This window comes from Pteronotus mesoamericanus, unplaced genomic scaffold, assembly GCF_021234165.1.
Source record: "Pteronotus mesoamericanus isolate MK-2021 breed Mesoamerican mustached bat unplaced genomic scaffold, CSHL_Meso_final contig_20, whole genome shotgun sequence".
Taxonomy (NCBI): domain Eukaryota; kingdom Metazoa; phylum Chordata; class Mammalia; order Chiroptera; family Mormoopidae; genus Pteronotus; species Pteronotus mesoamericanus.
The window spans coordinates 95,549,539-95,569,419 of record NW_026555085.1 but is presented as its reverse complement, the minus strand read 5'-3'; the positions used below and the strand labels follow the sequence as shown (position 1 = coordinate 95,569,419).

At 36.3% G+C, this 19,881-nt stretch overlaps 1 protein-coding gene across 2 annotated transcripts in view; it reads right to left on the bottom strand.

The window, feature by feature from the left end:
- Nucleotides 1-19,881, bottom strand: part of ESR1 (estrogen receptor 1) — a 236,558-nt gene that overhangs the window by 130,376 nt on the left and 86,301 nt on the right. For both annotated transcript variants that reach the window (XM_054570126.1, XM_054570125.1), the window contains one exon: nucleotides 2,139-2,474. In XM_054570126.1, coding sequence (XP_054426101.1) covers nucleotides 2,139-2,474 — 336 coding nt within the window. The remainder of the gene's footprint in view (nucleotides 1-2,138; nucleotides 2,475-19,881) is intronic.

Sequence of the window (19,881 nt, the reverse complement as noted above, 5' to 3'; positions counted from 1 at the left end):
TCCAGTGCATCATATAGCTAATTTTACACTCTTCTAGAATTGACTTTCTTGCTACTCTTTTTATTACTGATATTTTCTATTCTTTCTTTTTAAAATTACTATAATTATTCTCAAACTATTACTACATAAATGTAATATTGTCTATATTAGATTTTCAGTGCAGGCTATTTTTTAAATGACAGATGGTATCTTGAATATATAAAAGCTTTTCAAAATGTGACTGTCAATTTTTCTGAAGGGCTTGACAATCATCTTCAAATTTTTTTAGAAGACATTTTTTCTCTCATTTTCCATCCTTTTTGAATCAATGACTTTTTTATTCTGCTTGGTCAGACAAATAGGTTTTTTAATTATAACAGCTATATTCTAATGATATACACACATATACACACACATATATATAATTTACTTTTTTGTCTTTATAAATCTTTTTTTAAAAATCATCAAGTAACAAGATATAGTTTGGTTCAAGGATTTTGAAATCATTCAGGTCTTTTGAGCTAAAATAAGCAAGTTATAGAGTGGTTTTGCTACACATCTCACTACTATAAATTTGCTTAGTTCTAGGTTTCAGTGAGATGGCTACACGTGGACACAATATTCTCTTCCCCTTTATTTCTGCCTCCATTTTATATTTAAATTCAGAAGATTATTGCCATGAATTCTTCATCATCTGGTAATGTATTTTAATTTATTTCCACTTGTTCCAAATGCCCTTCAAATTCTTATAATTATAAAAAGGTCATGATGGGAATCAACTGGTACTATAAAAATATATATATTTGAGTTCAGCAGTGCTCTGCAACTAATGCTGTCAAGACTTCATGAGGAAAAATATATGTTTATATTACAATAAAATTGAACAACAAAAAGTTGGCTCTCAGGGATATAGCAGTTATTATTTAATTTTTCTCTTCTCCCAAAGTAAAAAGGCAATAACAAATATTAAGATAAAATCTATAACCACATTACATTTAGATTCCAATATTTGCTTATTATGGGTCTTCTTCACATGAGAATGCTAAAGAGGGTAGGTGCTCAATAAAATTCTTATTACCAAAGGTGGCTGGGAGCTTTTATTTGCCCTTAGGACTGGTTCTAGATATCTAAATAAGCCCGTTAATTCACACACTTCCAATACCACATGTTAATATGTTAATACATGCAAATACATAAAATATTCTCTAAGGCCAAACATATGTTCACTTGGCCTATAACAGATCAGTGAACTCTTAAATGCAAGTACAAAACTCCACATTTATTTAATTTAATGAAAAGTATCTCATGCTTCAAAGGTAATAATTGATCTCATCAGATAAAAAGAAACCATATGAAACAATCTGTCTAACTCTGTTAGCGATTTGATTTATAAGCCCTGAAAAAGACTGAACTTCCTCTTTCCTTGATTGACCTACGTTAGCTCCTGAATGGATATGTTGGGGCATGGAAGAGGTCTTTTTCTGGTTCTCTCGAAACAAGAGCAACAGCCAAGTTTTAGAGGCATGCCAGTTCTTAGGGAATCAGCTGAAGGACCAAGCGCCACTTCAGCCACTGTATTCTTCTACAAGTCCCTCTGAGGACTAGGATAAAAACCTAGTTTGTCTATTGTATTGCTTTTCTCCTAAATTATTAAGAATAGAGAGTTAAGTAAATAATTGGCATTCAGTAAAGAAGCCTATTATTATCTCTTTAGCCCACAAAGATCTTAAAAGAAAAGATGTTAAGGTAAAACTTTATTAATAATTGAGTTTTCTTGAACAAAAGTCCTCAGTATTTAAAAAAACAGGTACAGATCATAGATCATTTAATGTTAAAAATTTTGACACTGTGAACATATAATATTACTTGCATTTATTATGTAATGTCCACCCCAGACTTTTTTGGTGAATAGGACAGGTTTAAAATAATGTCAGGTTAAAGACTTCAATCTTGTAGATTTTTATTTTAAAACATTATTTCCTAACTGCCAGGAGAATTACAGTGTACTGATACTAAAAAATAGCGAAGTCCAATGTGATCCTTAAACAAATTAAATAATAAATTACTGTTTTCCATTATTTTTCTCTCCTATGACATTGCACCCAGTTCATAAATAGTTATTGACTCTTAAAAATAAAAGTCGAGCTTTGTGTCCTTACCTGGTACCCTCTTTGCCCAGTTGATCATGTGCACCAGCTCCCTGTCTGCGAGGCTGGTCAGCAAGCCCATCATCGAAGCCTCACTGAAGGGTCTGCCAGCATCGTACTCGGAATAGATGATGGGAGGCTCAGCCTCCATCAAGGCACTGACCATCTGATCGGCCGTCAGGGATAAGGCAGGGCTGTTCTTCTTGCTGTGCTTAATCAAGAGAGGGCCTGGCCAATAGTTGGCAGCTCTCAAGTCTCCAGAGGATCCCGCTTCGTTCCTGTTCTCCGCGTCATCTCTTTGCCGCTTATGTTTCAACATTCTCCCACCTCTTCGGTCTTTCCGAATCCCTGAGAACACGGGGGAAAAAAACAGTTTATTCTTTTTCTCATGTGTACTTTCATACTAAAATCATCTTCAGTGCTAGTAACCCTTTATTGTATTTAAAGAAATACCTTGAGGCACAGGTATGCTGGTGTTTGACAACCAGCTGTCCAGGAAATTTTTTCAAAGGCTTTGATGTGTAGCATTCACCAATTTCCATTGTGTAAATACTGCTACCATGGCAAATTTGAAACCACTTGTTGGACATCAAGCAGCTTACAAAACTCCTGAAAACTGAACAATAGGCTTTTGTGAGCCAGTACAAGCTGTGTGTGTGTGTATGTGTAACAGATGCTGTAAGAACAGGATTATGATTAGTTATCTTTGTATAGCGTAGCATCAAACACTGCTTCTGCTATGATTATTCTTTAATAATAAATTAATGCAACACAGAGCTGAATCTTTGAAAAGATTAATAAAATACGCAAGCCTATGGCAAGACTCACTAAGTCTTGATGAGGCCAACATAACCCTGATATTAAAACCTGGCAAGTGTAATGCATACACACACACAGCAATGGACCAACATCTCTGATGAATGCAGATGCAAAAATTCTAGACAAAATACTAGCAAATCAAATATAACAACACATTAAAAAATAATACATCACAATCAAGTGGGGTTCATTCCAGGGGTATAAAGACAGTTCAACATACACAAGTTGATCAATGTGATACGCCACTTGAACAAAATAAAGGATTAAAATTATATGATTATATCAATAGATGTAGGGAAAGCATTTGACAAGATACAACATCCATTTATAATTAAAACACTCAATTAACTGGGTATAGAAGGAACGTACCTCAACATAATAAAGGCCATATATGACAAACCCTTAGCTAACATCATACTCAGGGATGATAAACTGAAACCTTTTCCTCCAAGATCGGGAACCAGCCAAGAATGTCCACTGTCACCACCGCTAGTCAACGTGGTGCTGAAAGTCTAGCCACAGCAATCAGGCCCGAGAAAAAAACAAAAGACACTCAAACTGGGAATGGAGAAGTAAAACTGTCACTTTTTGCAGATGGCATGATTCTTTATATAAGAAGCCCTAAAAGACTCCAAAAAAATAAACTATTAGAAACAGTAAACAAATACAGTGAAGTTTCAGCATACAAAATAAATGAATAAAAATCCATTGTGTTCCTATACACTGACAATGAAATTTCAGAAAATTAAAAAATGATTCCTTTTGCAATTGTAACAATAATAATAAAATACTTAGAAATAAACTTAAAAAAGGATGTGAAGGACCTAGACAATGAAAACCATAATATTAAAAGAGATTGAAGACACAAAAAATAGAAAGATATTTCATGTTCATGGATTGAAAGAATCAATGTAATTAAAACGGCCATATTACTCAAAGCAATATACATATTTAATGCAATCCCAACTGCATTTTTTAAAGGAATAGAACAAAAGAATTATCATATTTGTATGGAATCACGTAAGACCCCAGGTAGCCAAAGCAATCCTGAGAAAAATAAGAACAAAGCCAGAGGTATCATACTCCCTGACTTCAAATTAAATTACAAAGATATTTTTAAAAATAGGAGGTGGGGGGAAGAGGAAAAATTGGGACAACAGTGATAGCTTAAACAATTTTCTAAAAGTGTTTAGGAAACATCCTTTTCCAATAAGTAGACCTCTTAATGGAAGATACTAAAGAGGAATGTCTTGCCAAAATGTATCCCACAGCCTCTGGACCCCAGGGGTGCTCTGTAAGTCTTTTATTGTTGCTAAGCTACATTTTATCACCTTAGGAATTGACCCAAGAGCCTCAGGTAGCTTACTTGGTTCTAAGATTCTCACGAATGTATTTCTCTTTTCCTACTATAGAAGTTGTTAAACAGTTTAAAATAATTTTCCCCAAAGATTTACCCAGCTATGGTTCTCACTACCTAAATTATGGGGCAGGGGGAGGGAGAAGGACAGAGGGAACCCTAACTCTTTTGCAGTGAATCTTTGAAGCTTCAGCTCAGTATCTTAACCCGGAACAGGCCATGCTGTGGTGCTGAAATGTATCGATAGAAACTGATATTTTAAAAAGACAAAAAATTAACATAAGCGTCTATATTTTTAAAATGTTAATCTGTTCAAAATACGTTAGGAGACAACAGTTTTTAAATTTATATGGAATAAATCATCATTTTGGTAAAAAGTAATGTAATTCATTTTAATAGTAAAGTCATGAGAAGTAATACCCTTTATATCACCTATTCTCTCATTCTTTAATAAATGAATAACTAATGTCAGACCTTTGTTCCATTTTGTCTTAATTTGTCAAGAAATTTGGACAAATGTGTGACTGTAAAATTTTTTGCATAACTTTTATGTTTATAGGTCTATATTAGATATATCAGATGACAATTTGAAGACATAATGAATCCACAGACCCTTCCTACTTGTACAGTATTAAAATAAGCAATTCTCAGAACTCTTAGAATTAAGTCACAATGGTAATTATTATCACTAATATGCACTGCGCACTCTCCATGTACTTTAAAAACTTTATATATACTTTTCATGTAAGCACTTTACAGCCAAATTAGTCCTCACAATAATACTGTAAGGCAAAAATTGGGAAACTACTACTCCCCAGAGAGGTTGATGAAGTTGTCCAAGACCATTCTTTATTAAATATAATTTGACTCACTCTAAAATGAAGATTTGTTCTTTCAGTTAATGGAGTTTTAAAATTTTATCCCTTATCAGCAAAATTGACAAATGTAAGCACATCCAGAAGCAAAACAGATGAGAAGAAGAGTTGTATCTGACTGGTCATATTGTTCTTAGTTGGGCATTTCAACTATTTCATTGCCAAATGTATGAGTGATATTATATCTGAATTAAAAGAGATGATATTCACACCTTACACTCAGCTCATCAGCGCACACCTGGAGTATCACACTCATTGCTGAGTGCTACATATATAAACAAAATAAATCTAGTCAGGTTAGAATAACTAGGATGGTGAGGAGACGTGAAATTGGGTCTCAGGGAAAACAACTGAGGAAGAAGGAGAGGTTACCTAAGGAAAAGAAGACTTAGAGAAAACATGAGTGTCAGCCTCAAATGGGATGGTCTGTGTAAGATGACGTTATGGCCTTAAAGTCTGTAATCTCCCAAAAGTCATATGTTGAAATCTAATCCCCAATGTGATGGTATATGAAAGTGGGGCTTTGGGCAGGTAATTCCTGAATGGAATTAGTGCCCTTATGAAAAGAGGACAGAGAGCTAGCTAGGTCCTTCTAGCATGTGAGAATAGAAGGAAACAGCTGTCTGCAAGCCAGGAAATGAGGAACAGACTAGATAAAGACTGAAAGGGACTCAAATATCCAGTGAGCATTTGCACTACATGACTTTCACTATACCTTCCATCCTCACATTGTATGATTCTATAATCATCTATTTGGAATGTAAGACCAGAAGCCTTAGGGTGAAAAACAGAAAGAAAAGAAAAAAAGATCAAAGCAAAGAATTCCTTTAGGTTTACAGTTTTAGGAAATTCTGAGATCAGAATTTTGAGAGGATGAATTCTGATTGATATTTACCGACTTTGGGTTGGGACTGGGGTAAAAAACTGGATTTTTCTTCAGTATAAATATTAGCGAGTATATTACTCAAATACTGTTTATTCCCCTGCATTATATAACTTTACAAAGAGATTGAGACTAAGAGCAGATTCTACAGGAAAGCTGCAGCAGCAAAAAAAAATCTTTTCATAAGAGATCTATGTGGAAAGGTAAAAGCAAGTGATTTGACTAGAGAAGAAATAGTTAAAAGTGATGTTCTTTTCCCTAAGTTGAAATCAGGGCTTACCTGATTACAACTCCACACAAGCATTTTACTTTTTCAAAATAAAGCTTATGCTTTATATTATAAATGTAACTTAACTTCATTTAAAAAGATTTCAAAGATAAAAACAAGTAGATAGAAAGTTAATGAAATAAAACAAAATGCAGTATCACCATCCACTTTAAAAGGTGCCAGAAGCCATACTATAGAGAATCTGATTTCCCAGAAAAAGAATTTTAGGCTCAATTCAGGTACTGTTAGCGATAGCTTTCAAATCTGTTTATCCAAGTATTTGTTCACTGAGTAAAAATTTGTTCAATACTTAAAGTGTACAAAATATGCAGTGATAAACAAAGACAGACCATGTTACCCTCCATCAAGTTTTCAGGTTGAAGGGAGAAAGACAACCAAAAAGTATTCAGCATTCATTGAATACATGTATGAATGAATGAATGAATGAGTGAATGAATGAATGAATGAATGAAATGCCTATAACATAATAGAGAGATTGAGTAATACAAAGAGGAAAAGACAAAAAAAGCTTCTTAAAAAGACGAAGTTACATTTGAGCCAAATTATGAAATTTCTTGGAGAACTTTAGAGATAGAATACTCAGGTGGTTTAGGGTTAGTACTCCTTAAAGCAGTGAGTTGAACCCCCACAACTCTATGAGTCTCGCAAATATGTGATTCAGACTGTTGAACACATGACAAAAACTGACCACAGGTTTGGGACATAGAACAATGAAATATAACTGGAGAGACTGAAGAGAGAGTTGTTTATTAAATCATCAGATAGTCAAACAGGGAAAGGTAGATTCAATTATATACAAATATTTTCTGTAATTTAACCCCAAAAGTACTATATCTTTCAAATGCCAAAGTTCTTAGAAAATGTACAAACAGAACAAAAGTAAAGTATGGTACCTACTATATAGCCAACTGCACGCATTAGGATCCTAGGGACAGCTCAATGAGGAAGGCATCTTTTTCTATTTGTAAGTAGTAATCATCACATTACCAGTGACATACTGGTGTCATTACCAGTTACACAAATATTTTATAGTAGTTCAAAGCAAATCAAACTGGAATTGAATAGAAAAAGGTAAAAAATGACACAAATTCTTCATTTTCGCTTCTGTTAAATGAGAATTGCCAATCAGAACAAATGATTACAGGCTATGCCTTAGTTATATAGAGAGAGGGGACATAAAAGTGACATGCATAATTAAAATCAAAAATAAAAGTAATAGTTCATCCTCTGCTCCCTACCAGGACATTTTCCAGTATTATCTGCAGAGCAGGAATACATATTCATATGTATTTTACTTAAGCTCATTTCCCTTTACCTAACTTATTTTAACTACCACTGGAAAAAAAAACAAAAGACCAAACTAACAGTTTACAGAGCAAAGGGGAAAAAAATAGCTTAAATGATGTAAATATTAAACAGATGGCCTCTTGATACGCAAAACATTTATTTGTAGCAAATAGTATTTTTGAGGGGTTATAATACCACATAAACAAGATGTCATTTTCTAGAATAGTTAAGTAAAATCTTCAGCAACACAATACAATTGTCATGCAATGTACACATTACTGTACACACACTATTAGCTCTCAAGATGTGTCACTGATTGACAGCACTGGTGTCAAAGCAAATTTCTTTTCACCCCTCTTTTTTTAAATTTAACCTTTATTATATTTTTTCCATTACCATTTAGTCCCCTTATACCCTCCTCTCTCCTGCAATTACCACAGTGTTGTCCATGTCCATGAGTCCTTTTTCCTTTTTGCTCAATCCCTCCACTCCCTAAGCTCATCCCCCAACTAGCTGTCATCTTCTCTCTATGAGTCTGTTTGTTTTGCTTGTTAGTTCAGTTTGTTCACTAGATTTCACATATGAATGAAATCATATGGTATTTGTCTTTCTCTGATGGGCTTATTTCCCTTAGCATGATGTTCTCCAGGTCCATCCGTACTATTGCAAAGGGTATAATTTTCTTCCTTTTTACGGCTGAGTAGTATTCCATTGTGTAAATATCCTATAATTGTTTTATCCACTCATCTATTGCTGGACACTTGAGCTGCTTCCATATCATGATGACTGTAAACAACACTGTCATGAACATGGAAGGCTTATGTCCTTTCAAAGTAGTGCTTTGGGTTCCTTCGAATATATTCCCAGAACTGGGATCACTGGGTCAAAAGGCAGATCCATTTTTAATTTTTTGAGGTATCTCTGCACTGCTTTCCACAGTGGCTGCACGAGTCTGCATTCCCACCAACAGCACAAACGGGTGCCCCTTTCCCCACATCCTCACCCCGCCCTTATTGTCTGTTGATTTATTGATGATAGCCACTCTGACAGGTGTGAGACAGGTATCTCCGTGTGGTTTTAATTAGTGCCTCTCTGATGATTAGTGACATTGAGCATTTTTTTTCCTATGTCTATTGGCCATCCAGATGTCCTCTTTGGAGAAGTGTCTATTCAGGTCCTTTGTCCATTTTTCAATTTGGCTGTTTGTTTTTTAAATTTTAAGCTTACAATAATTCAAGGATTACCCACTGGTTTCATAGGAGAGATTGAAAAAACTATCTTTCATCCAGCAAGCCCAACATTATGTCAAATTCCACCATCTTTAATTTACCCGCCTTGGGTTAAGCATTCGCTAACGTCCTTGCCACACTGTTGCAAGGCTTTGGAGAGGCTAAGTGCAGAACCTCCACTTAGGAACATTCAGTGTGCATTTGCGTGATTCTACAGCACTAGGAAGTATTAACTTAAGAGAATTTTATTAAACTAATAAACAGGCAATTGAACCGAGCATGAAGCAGAGAGAGATGGTCCACGGGGGCTCTCCAGGTAAGGCAGGCAGGAGAGTCTCCTCCCAACCTGTTGGAATTTGGGGGGCGCTGCGAAAGAGGACAGGGACTGAGCCCTGGCAATGAGAAAGTAGCTGAAGGCACATCAACCGCTGGAACAGGTATGTTCTGCCCGTAAAATACAAGGGTCTGTCTTAACGTGTCAAAACAGATGCTTTAAAATACAACTTCTAATTACTGGAGAGTTCGTTTAATCATTCCTTTTTCTTTTTTTTCCCCCATCGTTTAAATTCTTTGCCTTGGTCATGGTGTCTCAGGAAACGTTGATATACTATCTGAATAGTCATCACTTAATAGAATTCATTGGATTATTTACTTCTAATGCATTCTACTCTTTAAATTTTCTTTTTTCTGAAATAATCTTTTTTTATTCTTAATACCTTGTGTCTCTGAAAAAGCTACTAGAAGTTCAGTATTTTTCCAGATCCCGAAGACTACTCGAATATATTGTTAATATTTCAAACGTTTGCATAATAACCTTTGTTTTGTTTCTCAATGATCCCACATTATTCACAAGGTATTAAAAATCCAGACAAAGTGATACACTAAAAGCTTTTTAATTCACCATGATGAAGAAAACAGAAATGTGGAATTAGTTAAGAATTAAATAAAGATAACTAATAAAACTTTCTCCAAGGAAATTCCCCTGCATCAGTTCTAATGTTTTCCCTTCAAACACTAGCAATGAATCCTCTAAGACAGCAAATATTGTAGTCTCCCATTCAAACGAGGAAAGAAGCTTAGAATCAAGCCCAAGTTTATACCAAGGGCAGCAAAGAAATTTGAATCCAGGTGAAATATGTCATTATAGATTACTATTAATATTATCAAGGAACTATAAATTATCCAGTTCATTTTACTTAATGCTCTTTCCCTTCCTCTTTCACACCCAACAAATCACCACATCCTAGGATTTCCTCACATGTCCTTCTTTAGTCCTCTCCCTTCTATCTCAGCGGCACCATCCTAGTTCCTACCTTGAACCCTTCTGGCCAGCAACAACACAATTGCTCCGCCGAATTTCTCTCCTTGCCTACCTTTGATCTCTCTTTCAATCCAATAATCTGATAATTGATTGATCTCCATTTCACACCCATTTTGTCCTGTACTGTCTGTCTAAATCCCTCAAAGACTTTCTTAGCCTATAGCAGGAGCTGTTTAACAATGCTCTGCAGATGTTTAGTGTCCTATCAGAAGTTGGGAGGTTGGGGCTATGTTTTTACATATATGTGTTTATATTGGGATTGGAGAATAACTTATTTTTTGAAGAGTTTACAGGTTTTATTTTAAATAATAAAAAAAATACTGGTCTCCTGAATAAAATTAAACACTACATTGAGACTCATGAGTTTCTACAAATAATCTGAAAGTAGTCTTCAAAACTATCTTTACAAATCCCCTCCACAAACCTTTATTTTTCATAAAATAAGGCTGGGCCTGTACTACTTTTTAAAATACATTCTAACATTCCCACCTGTGCTCTTCCTACCTGTCTCATATCAGCCTCCACATCCCAAGTAAAACCTCATTTTCTCCATAGTCAAGTCTTGCCCTCCTCCCTGTCCACTGGCTCTACTTCCTCCATCCCTGTAGCCTTTCTTTCCTGTGCCCTTCACTGAACAACTATCATGTACTACCTTCTATGTTTAATTACACCTGAGTTCCCACTCCCTAAGCTACAACCTGGAACTTCCCTCCAGGCAGGAAGCTGGAGCCGTTGTAGGGCTCACCTTATTTATTTTCATTTTCTCAAGAAACTTACCAAAACTTGTAGAATGTAGGGAAAGCAATGCTTAGAAGAAAAAATATAGCATTAAATGCATGTATCAAATAAGGAGAAAACTATATCAATAACCTAAGTTTCCACTAGTTAGAAATCTGGAGAAAAGATCAAATTAAGCCAAATACAAGAAAAAATAATAAATATTAGAACAGAAATTAATAAAATTGAAAACAGAACACAATAAAGAAAATCAATGAAACCAAAACTGGTTCTTTGAGGAGATCAATAAACTTGATAAACTCCTAGTCAGGATAATCAAAAGAAAAAGAGAGGAAAAAAATTACCAATATTATTTTTTTAAAAAAAAGAGTCACCATCACTGGCCATTTTCCAGTGATAAGCCACAGATAAGACTGGAAGAAAATATCTTCAAAATACATATTGAATAAAAGGTTTTCTAACCAAAAAGCTTGAAAACATTTATTCACAAAAATACATGCATCTCTATGTTCATTGTGGCACTACTCACAGTGGCCAAGATATTGAAACAACCAAAAGGCCCTTCAACAGATGATTGGATAAAGATGTGGTCCATGTATACTATCAAATACTACTCAGCCATAGAAAGGATGAAATGCTGCCATTTGTGACAACATGGATGAACCTGAGGATATTATGTGAAATGTCATATAAGTGACATGTCAATCAGAAAAAGCTAAGAACCATTATGATTTCAATCATATGTGAGATATAAAACTGAAACTCACAGACACCAACAACATTTTCGTGGTTACCAGAAGGAAGGGGTATGGAGGGAGTAATGGGTAAAGGGTAACAAACACATGATGGTGGAAGATGATTTGACATTGGGTGGTGGGCAAATAATGTAATGCACGGATCATGTATCACAGAAATCTGCACTTAACTCCTATATAAACTAATTAACCAATGTCAATCACCTCAATAATTTTAATAAAAAATAAATAAAAGATTTGTAATCAAAATATGTAAAGAACTCTTGAAACTCAACAAAAAACAAAAAACTAATTTTAAAATGGGCAAAAGATCTCAATAGACACCTCACCAGAAAAATGTATATAGTTGTTTAAAAAAAATATATGAGAAGATGCTCATTGTCACTTGTCATTAAGGAATCAAAAATTAAGACAATAATGAAGTATCACGACGTAACTATTAAAATGGCTAAAATCCAAACATTGACAACACTAAGTGCTGCCAAGAACATAGAGCTGAAGGATTTCTCATTCATTGCTCCTGGGAATGCAAAATCACACAGCTACTTTGGAACACAGGTTGGCACTTTCTTAGGAAGCTAAACATAGTCTTAGCACATCATCCAACAATTGTACTCCTAGATATTTACCCAACTGATGTCAAAATTTCTGTGCACACAAAAACCCACAGGCAAATGCTTATAGTAGTTAATTCATAATGTCCATAAAAAGGAAACAACCAAGCTATCCTTCATAGTTGAATAGATAGAAGCAGCAGTACATACATACAATTGAATACTACTCATCCATAAAAAGAAATAAGCTATCAAAGTGAAAATATATGGATGAAACATAAATGTATGTTGCTAAGTGAAAGGAGCCAGTCTGAAAAGTTACGTACCATCTGATTCCAATTATATGACATTCTAGAAAAGATAAAACTATAGAGATGCTAAACAAATCAGAGGTTGCCAGGGGTTCAAGGCAGGAAGGAGATTCATTAGGGGAATTACAGGATATTTTAGAGGGTGGAGAAACACTAAGGTCATCTGGGGTGATTAACCACTGTGAATTAATTGTCCTTACTGAGCCTACTTGTGTACAGATGAACTTGATTCCTCCTAGGGGTGCAAAGGGCACATTTTCCTTCTTTCCTCCCAAAGTACAACTCCAGTCACACCAAGGCCCACCACCATGCCCAATCATGTTACCCAGGCTTGGTGTGGATTCTCCTTCATCTCAGGCCCCAGAGCTAAGTTCCCGTTTGCTGTGACAATCGGGAGTCAGCACCGATGGACAGGAGCAGCTGCAGCAGTACAGCGGAAGCAAACCTAATCGACATGCTGCTGGCCCTGCCTGGCCATGCCTGTTTCATGGCAGGGCATGTGCCCACAAACTTACCACAACCCAGGCCTCCGTGTGCCCTGGTGAGCGGGAACGATCTGACCCAAAAGCACTTGAAAAACACAAACTGCAGCAAAACATAATAATTCTCCTCTACAGTTAGCCTATGTTTTATAGTCAGGAAAATAAGACCCATATATGTGATTGTTTTCACAATTAATTCTTCTGCAAAGCAAGCGCATGGAGAGTGTTAATCTCTCTTCACCAAATCATATTGGAAAATTATAATTTACGTGGATGATATTTGTCTCAAATTTAATTTCAAAAGAGATTAGATTGTTCCTGTTTTGACTTGCTATTCTACTGATTAAAAGATGTCCCTTGTGGAAACTGAAGCAACCAAAGAGGTAGCCCTCATATAAGAATGCAGCATTTTGGAATTTTCCCAGAAGTCCAGGCAGGAAGGACCAAGAAGGGGAAATCAGCCACAGACTACCACACCTTTAACTGCATGTCAAGTCATGCTTCCTTATCCCAGCAACAAAACCAAGAGTCAAGGTTCAAATCAAGTAAGGGGTAAGTCACAACCACATGTGTTTTCAATGACATAGGTTTTGCCTTACAAGTATAATATCTGCTCTTAAAACTACTGTGCATTTTAATAAAAACTACTAATAAAACCTTGCTTCTAGAGACAGCTGTGGCAGGCTCTTCTATAAGAATCTGATTTATTAATAACAAAATTTACGGGGTGAGGAGAAAAGCGATACTTATTTTTCTTGCCTGGCTCAATTTCCCTGTAATATCTTAGTGATGAGTCTCCTGCTGGCAGGCATTCTGTAGCCAAGGCTCAGCCTGCAAAGTTCTCTCTCTTTTCTCCCGTTCCTTAGCAGTCCTGCAACTCAGACTCACAGTTTTCTTTCTAGAACTTGTAAAATAAACAGTTTGTCTCTCCACCTCCCCCAGGTCTCTTCTTTGTCTCATGCTGGTGGGTGCAGAGCTGGATACAAATAGAGTCCCCGTTGTCTTTAATGTGGATACAATGGTCCTCCCACTCTCGCTTGAGTCACCAACACCCAATTACATTCTCTTGGACAGAAATGCCTGCCAGTGGGACAGTCATCATACAACAATCCTACAACTGGGTCACAAACAAGTTCACCCTAGCAGGAGCTTAACAAATCCTCAAGCGAGTATGTGTCATATTTCTCGAGGCTTAAAAGGGGTTATTCTTTTTTATAAGCTCTCATTTGTGAACCTTGTCACCTTTTATACATTAAAGATCTCTGATATGCCCTATAATCTAGAAACCCAGTGCTAGGCAAATTAAGAGGTCAATAACTACATGTTACATGATGAACTTATGTCTTATCCTGGTGGCTAACACAAGTCATTGGACCTCCTTTCCTAAAATATCAATCCAAACAAGCACTAAGACTAGAGAATGTGGCAATTAAGAATCATCAAAAGCATTAATGATTACAAGGTTCTACCACCCTATTGTAAGAGAGCTCATCAAAAGGAAATATCTCCTTCTTACCACTGGTGTATCAAGAGCAATTCTATCTCACCATGCTACGTCAAAGGAGCTCCCTATTGTCCCAACTGAGAAAACTCCTCTCTCTGAAAAATACCAATATTTGAAAGTTTCTTAATGATAAGGGCTGTGCCTAGTTCTTTGTATTTCCACTAGACACAACTCTGTGCCTTGTAAATAAATTAGCTTTCCAGAGTAATGATCAATGAATGTTTCAGGTATTGAACTGAACCAGTGCCTTTCAAAGATTACAACATTCCATTGAAGGCAATAGCATTCTCCCAGGGCCAGCCTTTCCTCTCCAGAATCTCCATTTTCCTTTTCTCTGACTTTCTTTCAGTATTAGAAACTCCTCATTCAACCCAAACAAAGTAGAAGATTTATTATACTGTGACTTATTCCTGAATATCAAATCTCTCGCCCCATCTCATTTGAATTCCATTATGCACTCTTACAATGTCTTATCCACTCTTCTGAAAAAAAAATTAATGCATCTCAATGCAGGCAGCGTGTCCACATCTGTTTACTTCACCAAATACCAACTAGATCCTTTGCTTACAATTGTCAGAGTTGAAATTGTGCTGCAAATATCTTAGGCAAGCTGGATCATCAAATGTCAAATATATTCTAAGTATATACTACTCCAGAATACATGCCCTTGCGTGGGCAGATACTTAGCAACCCGACCTACCCACTGGTTTGCTATGAAAACCTAGATTTTACTGCTGGAGAAGGGGAAAGTTAGAGAAAGAGAAAGAAGCATGGGGTCAAAATATAAAAGTTGATGCCAGTGATGTCTAAACTAGGGCAGCAGAAGAAACCCCACAATAAGCTGGCCAGAACACTCTTAAGCCCAGATAAAATACACGGGTAATATTTTAAACATCTATAAAAACAGTTCAAGACTCTGGCAACTCACCAGGCATAGTTAACAGTCTCTAAGTCAAATTTACAGAATGAGGTCCACGTCATCATTCAATTCTTTGAGGTCTTAACACCTTGTAAAGATAATTATATGGTATTTTTACACAGTGGAATACTACTCAGCCATAAAGAGGAAGGGAACTTTAACTTCTGTGACAGCATGGATGGACCTGGAGAGTATTATGCTAATTGAAAAAAACCAGTCAGAGAAAGACAAGTGCCATATGATTTCCCTTATATGTAGAATCTAACGAACAAAATAAATTAAAAAAAAACAACCAGAAACAAGAAAACAGACTGACAGCTGTCAGAGAGGAGCGGGTTGGGAACGGGGTGAAAAACGGTGAACTGATTAAACAAGAAAAATAATAAACACATAGACACAGAAAAAAAAATAATTATGTGGCTTCTTGATCTTGCACTTACGGCACCTGTATCCATTCATAAAAGCCATTCATTGTGCGCATGTTTAGCCGAAGTCAGAAGTTCTGATAAAGAATTGAGGATCAGAATGAAGGCTGCAGCACAAATGAAAATAAAATGTTCCTATTGCTGTAATTTCAGACGAAACGTCTTAGATTTCACTCATAGCTCATGAAATTGATAATTAGTAAATGTGCCAAAGGGAGGTGTAGATGGAAAATTAATAAGCAGGTTCCATGCATTCTTAGGGAAAGGGCTTTCCCAGAAGCGCGCTTGCCTTCTTGGAGGGGGCACAGGAGGGCTACTGTCCTCTCTCCCGGAGGCTAGTGCCACATGCGTAATCAACCTCATCATTTTTTTTTAAATTCTTGACAACCAGTAAGTGTGCATCTCTTTCAGGATTACTATTTTTTTGAGAAATGGTGATGGCATATAAATTATGCTGTTCTTGTGATTATAGGTCTCCAAAAAACAATTTGAAAATACCATTTAAATTGAAAGGGTTTCGATTCAATTCAGAGCGAGGCTATTAGGGTTGAACATGCAGACTTTCAGGTTGATGCATAGGGACACCTCAGTGTCCCAGGCCTTAAGCCCTCAGAAAAAACCTTGTGTCATCATTACGTTGATGAAAACTGCGTGAATGGTCTGACCCAGGAATGGTCTGACACCATTACAAGCAAGGTGATGGGACTTGTTTTGTAATTCAATTAGAAAGATTGTTAAAGCTAGAAAGAATATTTAATTGAGAGTTTCTTAAATGTGATATTCAACCTTTAGAGATGATACGGTTTTAGTTGGTAGATGAAGTGAAGGCAAGCTTAGCTACCCAGGTAGTATATTTATGCAATAATAGTAATTTTAAAAATGCACTCCTATTGAAATGGTTATAAGTAGGCTGAAGTTCACCTATCCTGAATCCAAAGCAGAGGTGGCCATTTCTTGGAAGGAAAATTATCACTGTGGAGGCCTATGGTACTGTGTAATGTGGAGGGTGATTTGCATATCATTTCATTGAAACATTTGAGATATTAACCCCCATTTTATAAATGAAAGTTTTGAAGGGGAAACATAACTTAGCTCAAAGGCACACAATCAGGGACTGACAAAAACTAGGACTCAAGACGGCCAGTCCAATGCCCACGCCCTTTTCCCTACTATAGCGTCCCCAACACAGGCATGATTGTCAAATTTCACATAAAATGGTGATTTGCCTTATGGGCTTGTTGACCCAGGATACAGGATACGCAAGTTCTTATTATTTCTTGATATTATGTTCATTCTAAGCTATTTTACTTCAGCTTTATTACACATAATGCACTAACATGAACATGCTACAAAATTCATTCACAGTACGTGATCATTTTTAACTCAATCAGAAGTTATGCATTTGCTATCATTAAGCAGGATGGATAGTTTTAATCAATAAGCAGATGGGTTTTAAATATGGCAATATACAGATGGCAAAGTCAAAAGAAGACTGAAGTCTTCTTTTAATGAAAAAGTAGACGCAAGTACAAAGGATAATCTGAGAAGCTCAAAGAAATTGTAAACCCTAAATTGCAGGGAATGGAGCAGAGTAAAAAGTTCCTTACAGTAGACAGAAGAAAAAGAGGAAAATTGGCCCACTGAAAATGATGAGAGAATTGGAGACAGAGATAAGGAAATGACAATTATTTTTCCCATGATTTTAAAGTGAAGGAATAGAACACAGAGCTTCTGAAACTAAAGGTTTTCTTTTTCAGGGAGAAAGCACATAAAGACCACATGCAGTAGAGGAAGGAAAAAACTAAGTTTGATGAAATGTCCTGAATGGAAACTAGAAAAATAAGGGAGGGGGAAAGGTTCTAAAAATGCTACTTTGAAAATTACAAGATTGTCACAACTTTTTAAAGGAATCATTTTTGAAGGCCCTGATTGAAAAAATTTTCTAGTAATTTGATGATATGTTATCATTTTTGGTTCAGTAAGTAACAAGGAGACCTAATCTACTTTATTCTTCATAATATTACAACTTTACAAAAACTGAAATATCACACTGGGAAAGATTCACCCATTTGGAGAGAACAAAATTAAAACTAAAGGTATATGGTCTAAAATGAAAAATAAAAAGATCTCTTTGGTTGCCAGATCCTATCAGAATAAGTTGTTGCATTTATTCTTCTTAGGTATTCTAATAGCATAAGCTTCCTAGAGTTACTATCTGTATATTATGAACTAATAATTACAATTATTAAATAGGATAACTAGCTTATGTGCCAAAGACATTATTTAAACTGTCATTTTAATAATTTTTCTTTGTAACTGTGAATGTCACTATTTGAAATAGGGTGAAACTTAACAGAATGAACTTGTTAAAAATACAGTGTATGCATCTATGAAATCTTAATTATAATTACATAGTCATTTGTGATCATTTTCAATAGTTCTTGGCAAAGACAAATGAGCATAATGAGTTCCATTAATGGACTGATGTATTCTGTTTACATGTGGGGGTGGGACTTAAGAAAACTGTCCAAAATAGCCAGGAGGGCATATGAAATGAAATGCTAGGTCCAGGTGAAAATCTGTATGTAGCGTGTGTGTCAAGGCATTGCGTAATGAATGAGATTGCAAGTTATTTAACAAAAAGTGATTCTTACCACAAGGCAGTAAATATTCAGCCAGTAAAATGGCTACCTTTAGCTTTTTAATAAGTGAAAATGATATCAAGGTCAATATTCTCCCACCCCTAATGTCCCTGTTCTCATAAGACCCCACAGGATGTTTACACTGATGTGTTATTAGAGCATGAGATCTGTCCTTCTCCGGGTTCCACAAATGTCATGGGGCAAGGCAGAGACTGACACCATATTTTCCTTTGGTGGGATTATAAACCTTAGGACTATTTTCACCAGCTGTTCACCTCTTCCACAAAACAATATAGATTTCAGAGGGGATAATCTCTATGATTAAGTTGTTTTTATATGGCACACACGACAGAAAACTAGTCAGGGATTGAGTGAGACACTGGCACAAACACTCTAACAAGGGAGGTAGGTTCAAGCTCAGCTAAGCAAATCATATAAAACGAAATCAGTCCTTCATTTAAATTAACCAAAATTCATTTCAACTGAGTTGAAAAATTGAGGGATTTGTAAACTAAGTTCCAAATGTAATAAAGGATACAGCAGAGCATCTGTCAACCACATAGAAGGCTTTGGGGTTTCTTCTCCAATTTGGTGTTTCCTGAGAGTTAACAAAGCTCGGTGGAATTCTCTGGTGATAGAAATGTTCTCTAGCGGGGTTGTACCATATGGAAGCTACTAGCCACTTGGGGTTTTGGAGCGTTTGAATGTGGCAAGTGTAGCTGAGTTGTCATTACAATATTATTTCACTTTAATCCATTTAAGTTTAGATGGCCACCAGAGAAGAGTGGCTACCTACTGGGCCATGCAGGAGACCAATGTGTAATAACTGAGTGATATCTGGCGATGTGTAACAGTGCTCACGCATGACACAAAGCAGCCATCTCAGCAGGGTTCAACTCTGGACGCACATTACAATCCGCTGGGGAGTTTGGAAACAACTCCAGGATGCTCTGGCAGAGAGCCCAACCTAAGTGATTTTGGGAGGGGCAACGGGAGCAGTACTGCTCTCTCTAAATCAGACCAATGAATGAGCCTAATTAGAGGAGATGCTCCCGACACTGGAGTTCCTGGCACTGCATTCACTGTATAATACCTCACTTGTGGGGTGCAGCCGTGATTAGGGAGGGAGGCCTTTCCAGAGTCAGAGCAGGTTACCAAGGGAGACTGCACATTGTTGAAGCCCCTGATTGAATCTCAGAGACTGTTTGGAAGGAGCTATAAAAATATAGGAAAATGAAACATGAGAAAGATGCAGGCATGGGGGAGGGGAACTCACTGAGCATAAAAAAGAATTATGAAACCTCTAACAAGTGAACTGGCTAATACAGTAATTGAAAGTACTGTAAAGAGAAGCCTTCAATAACT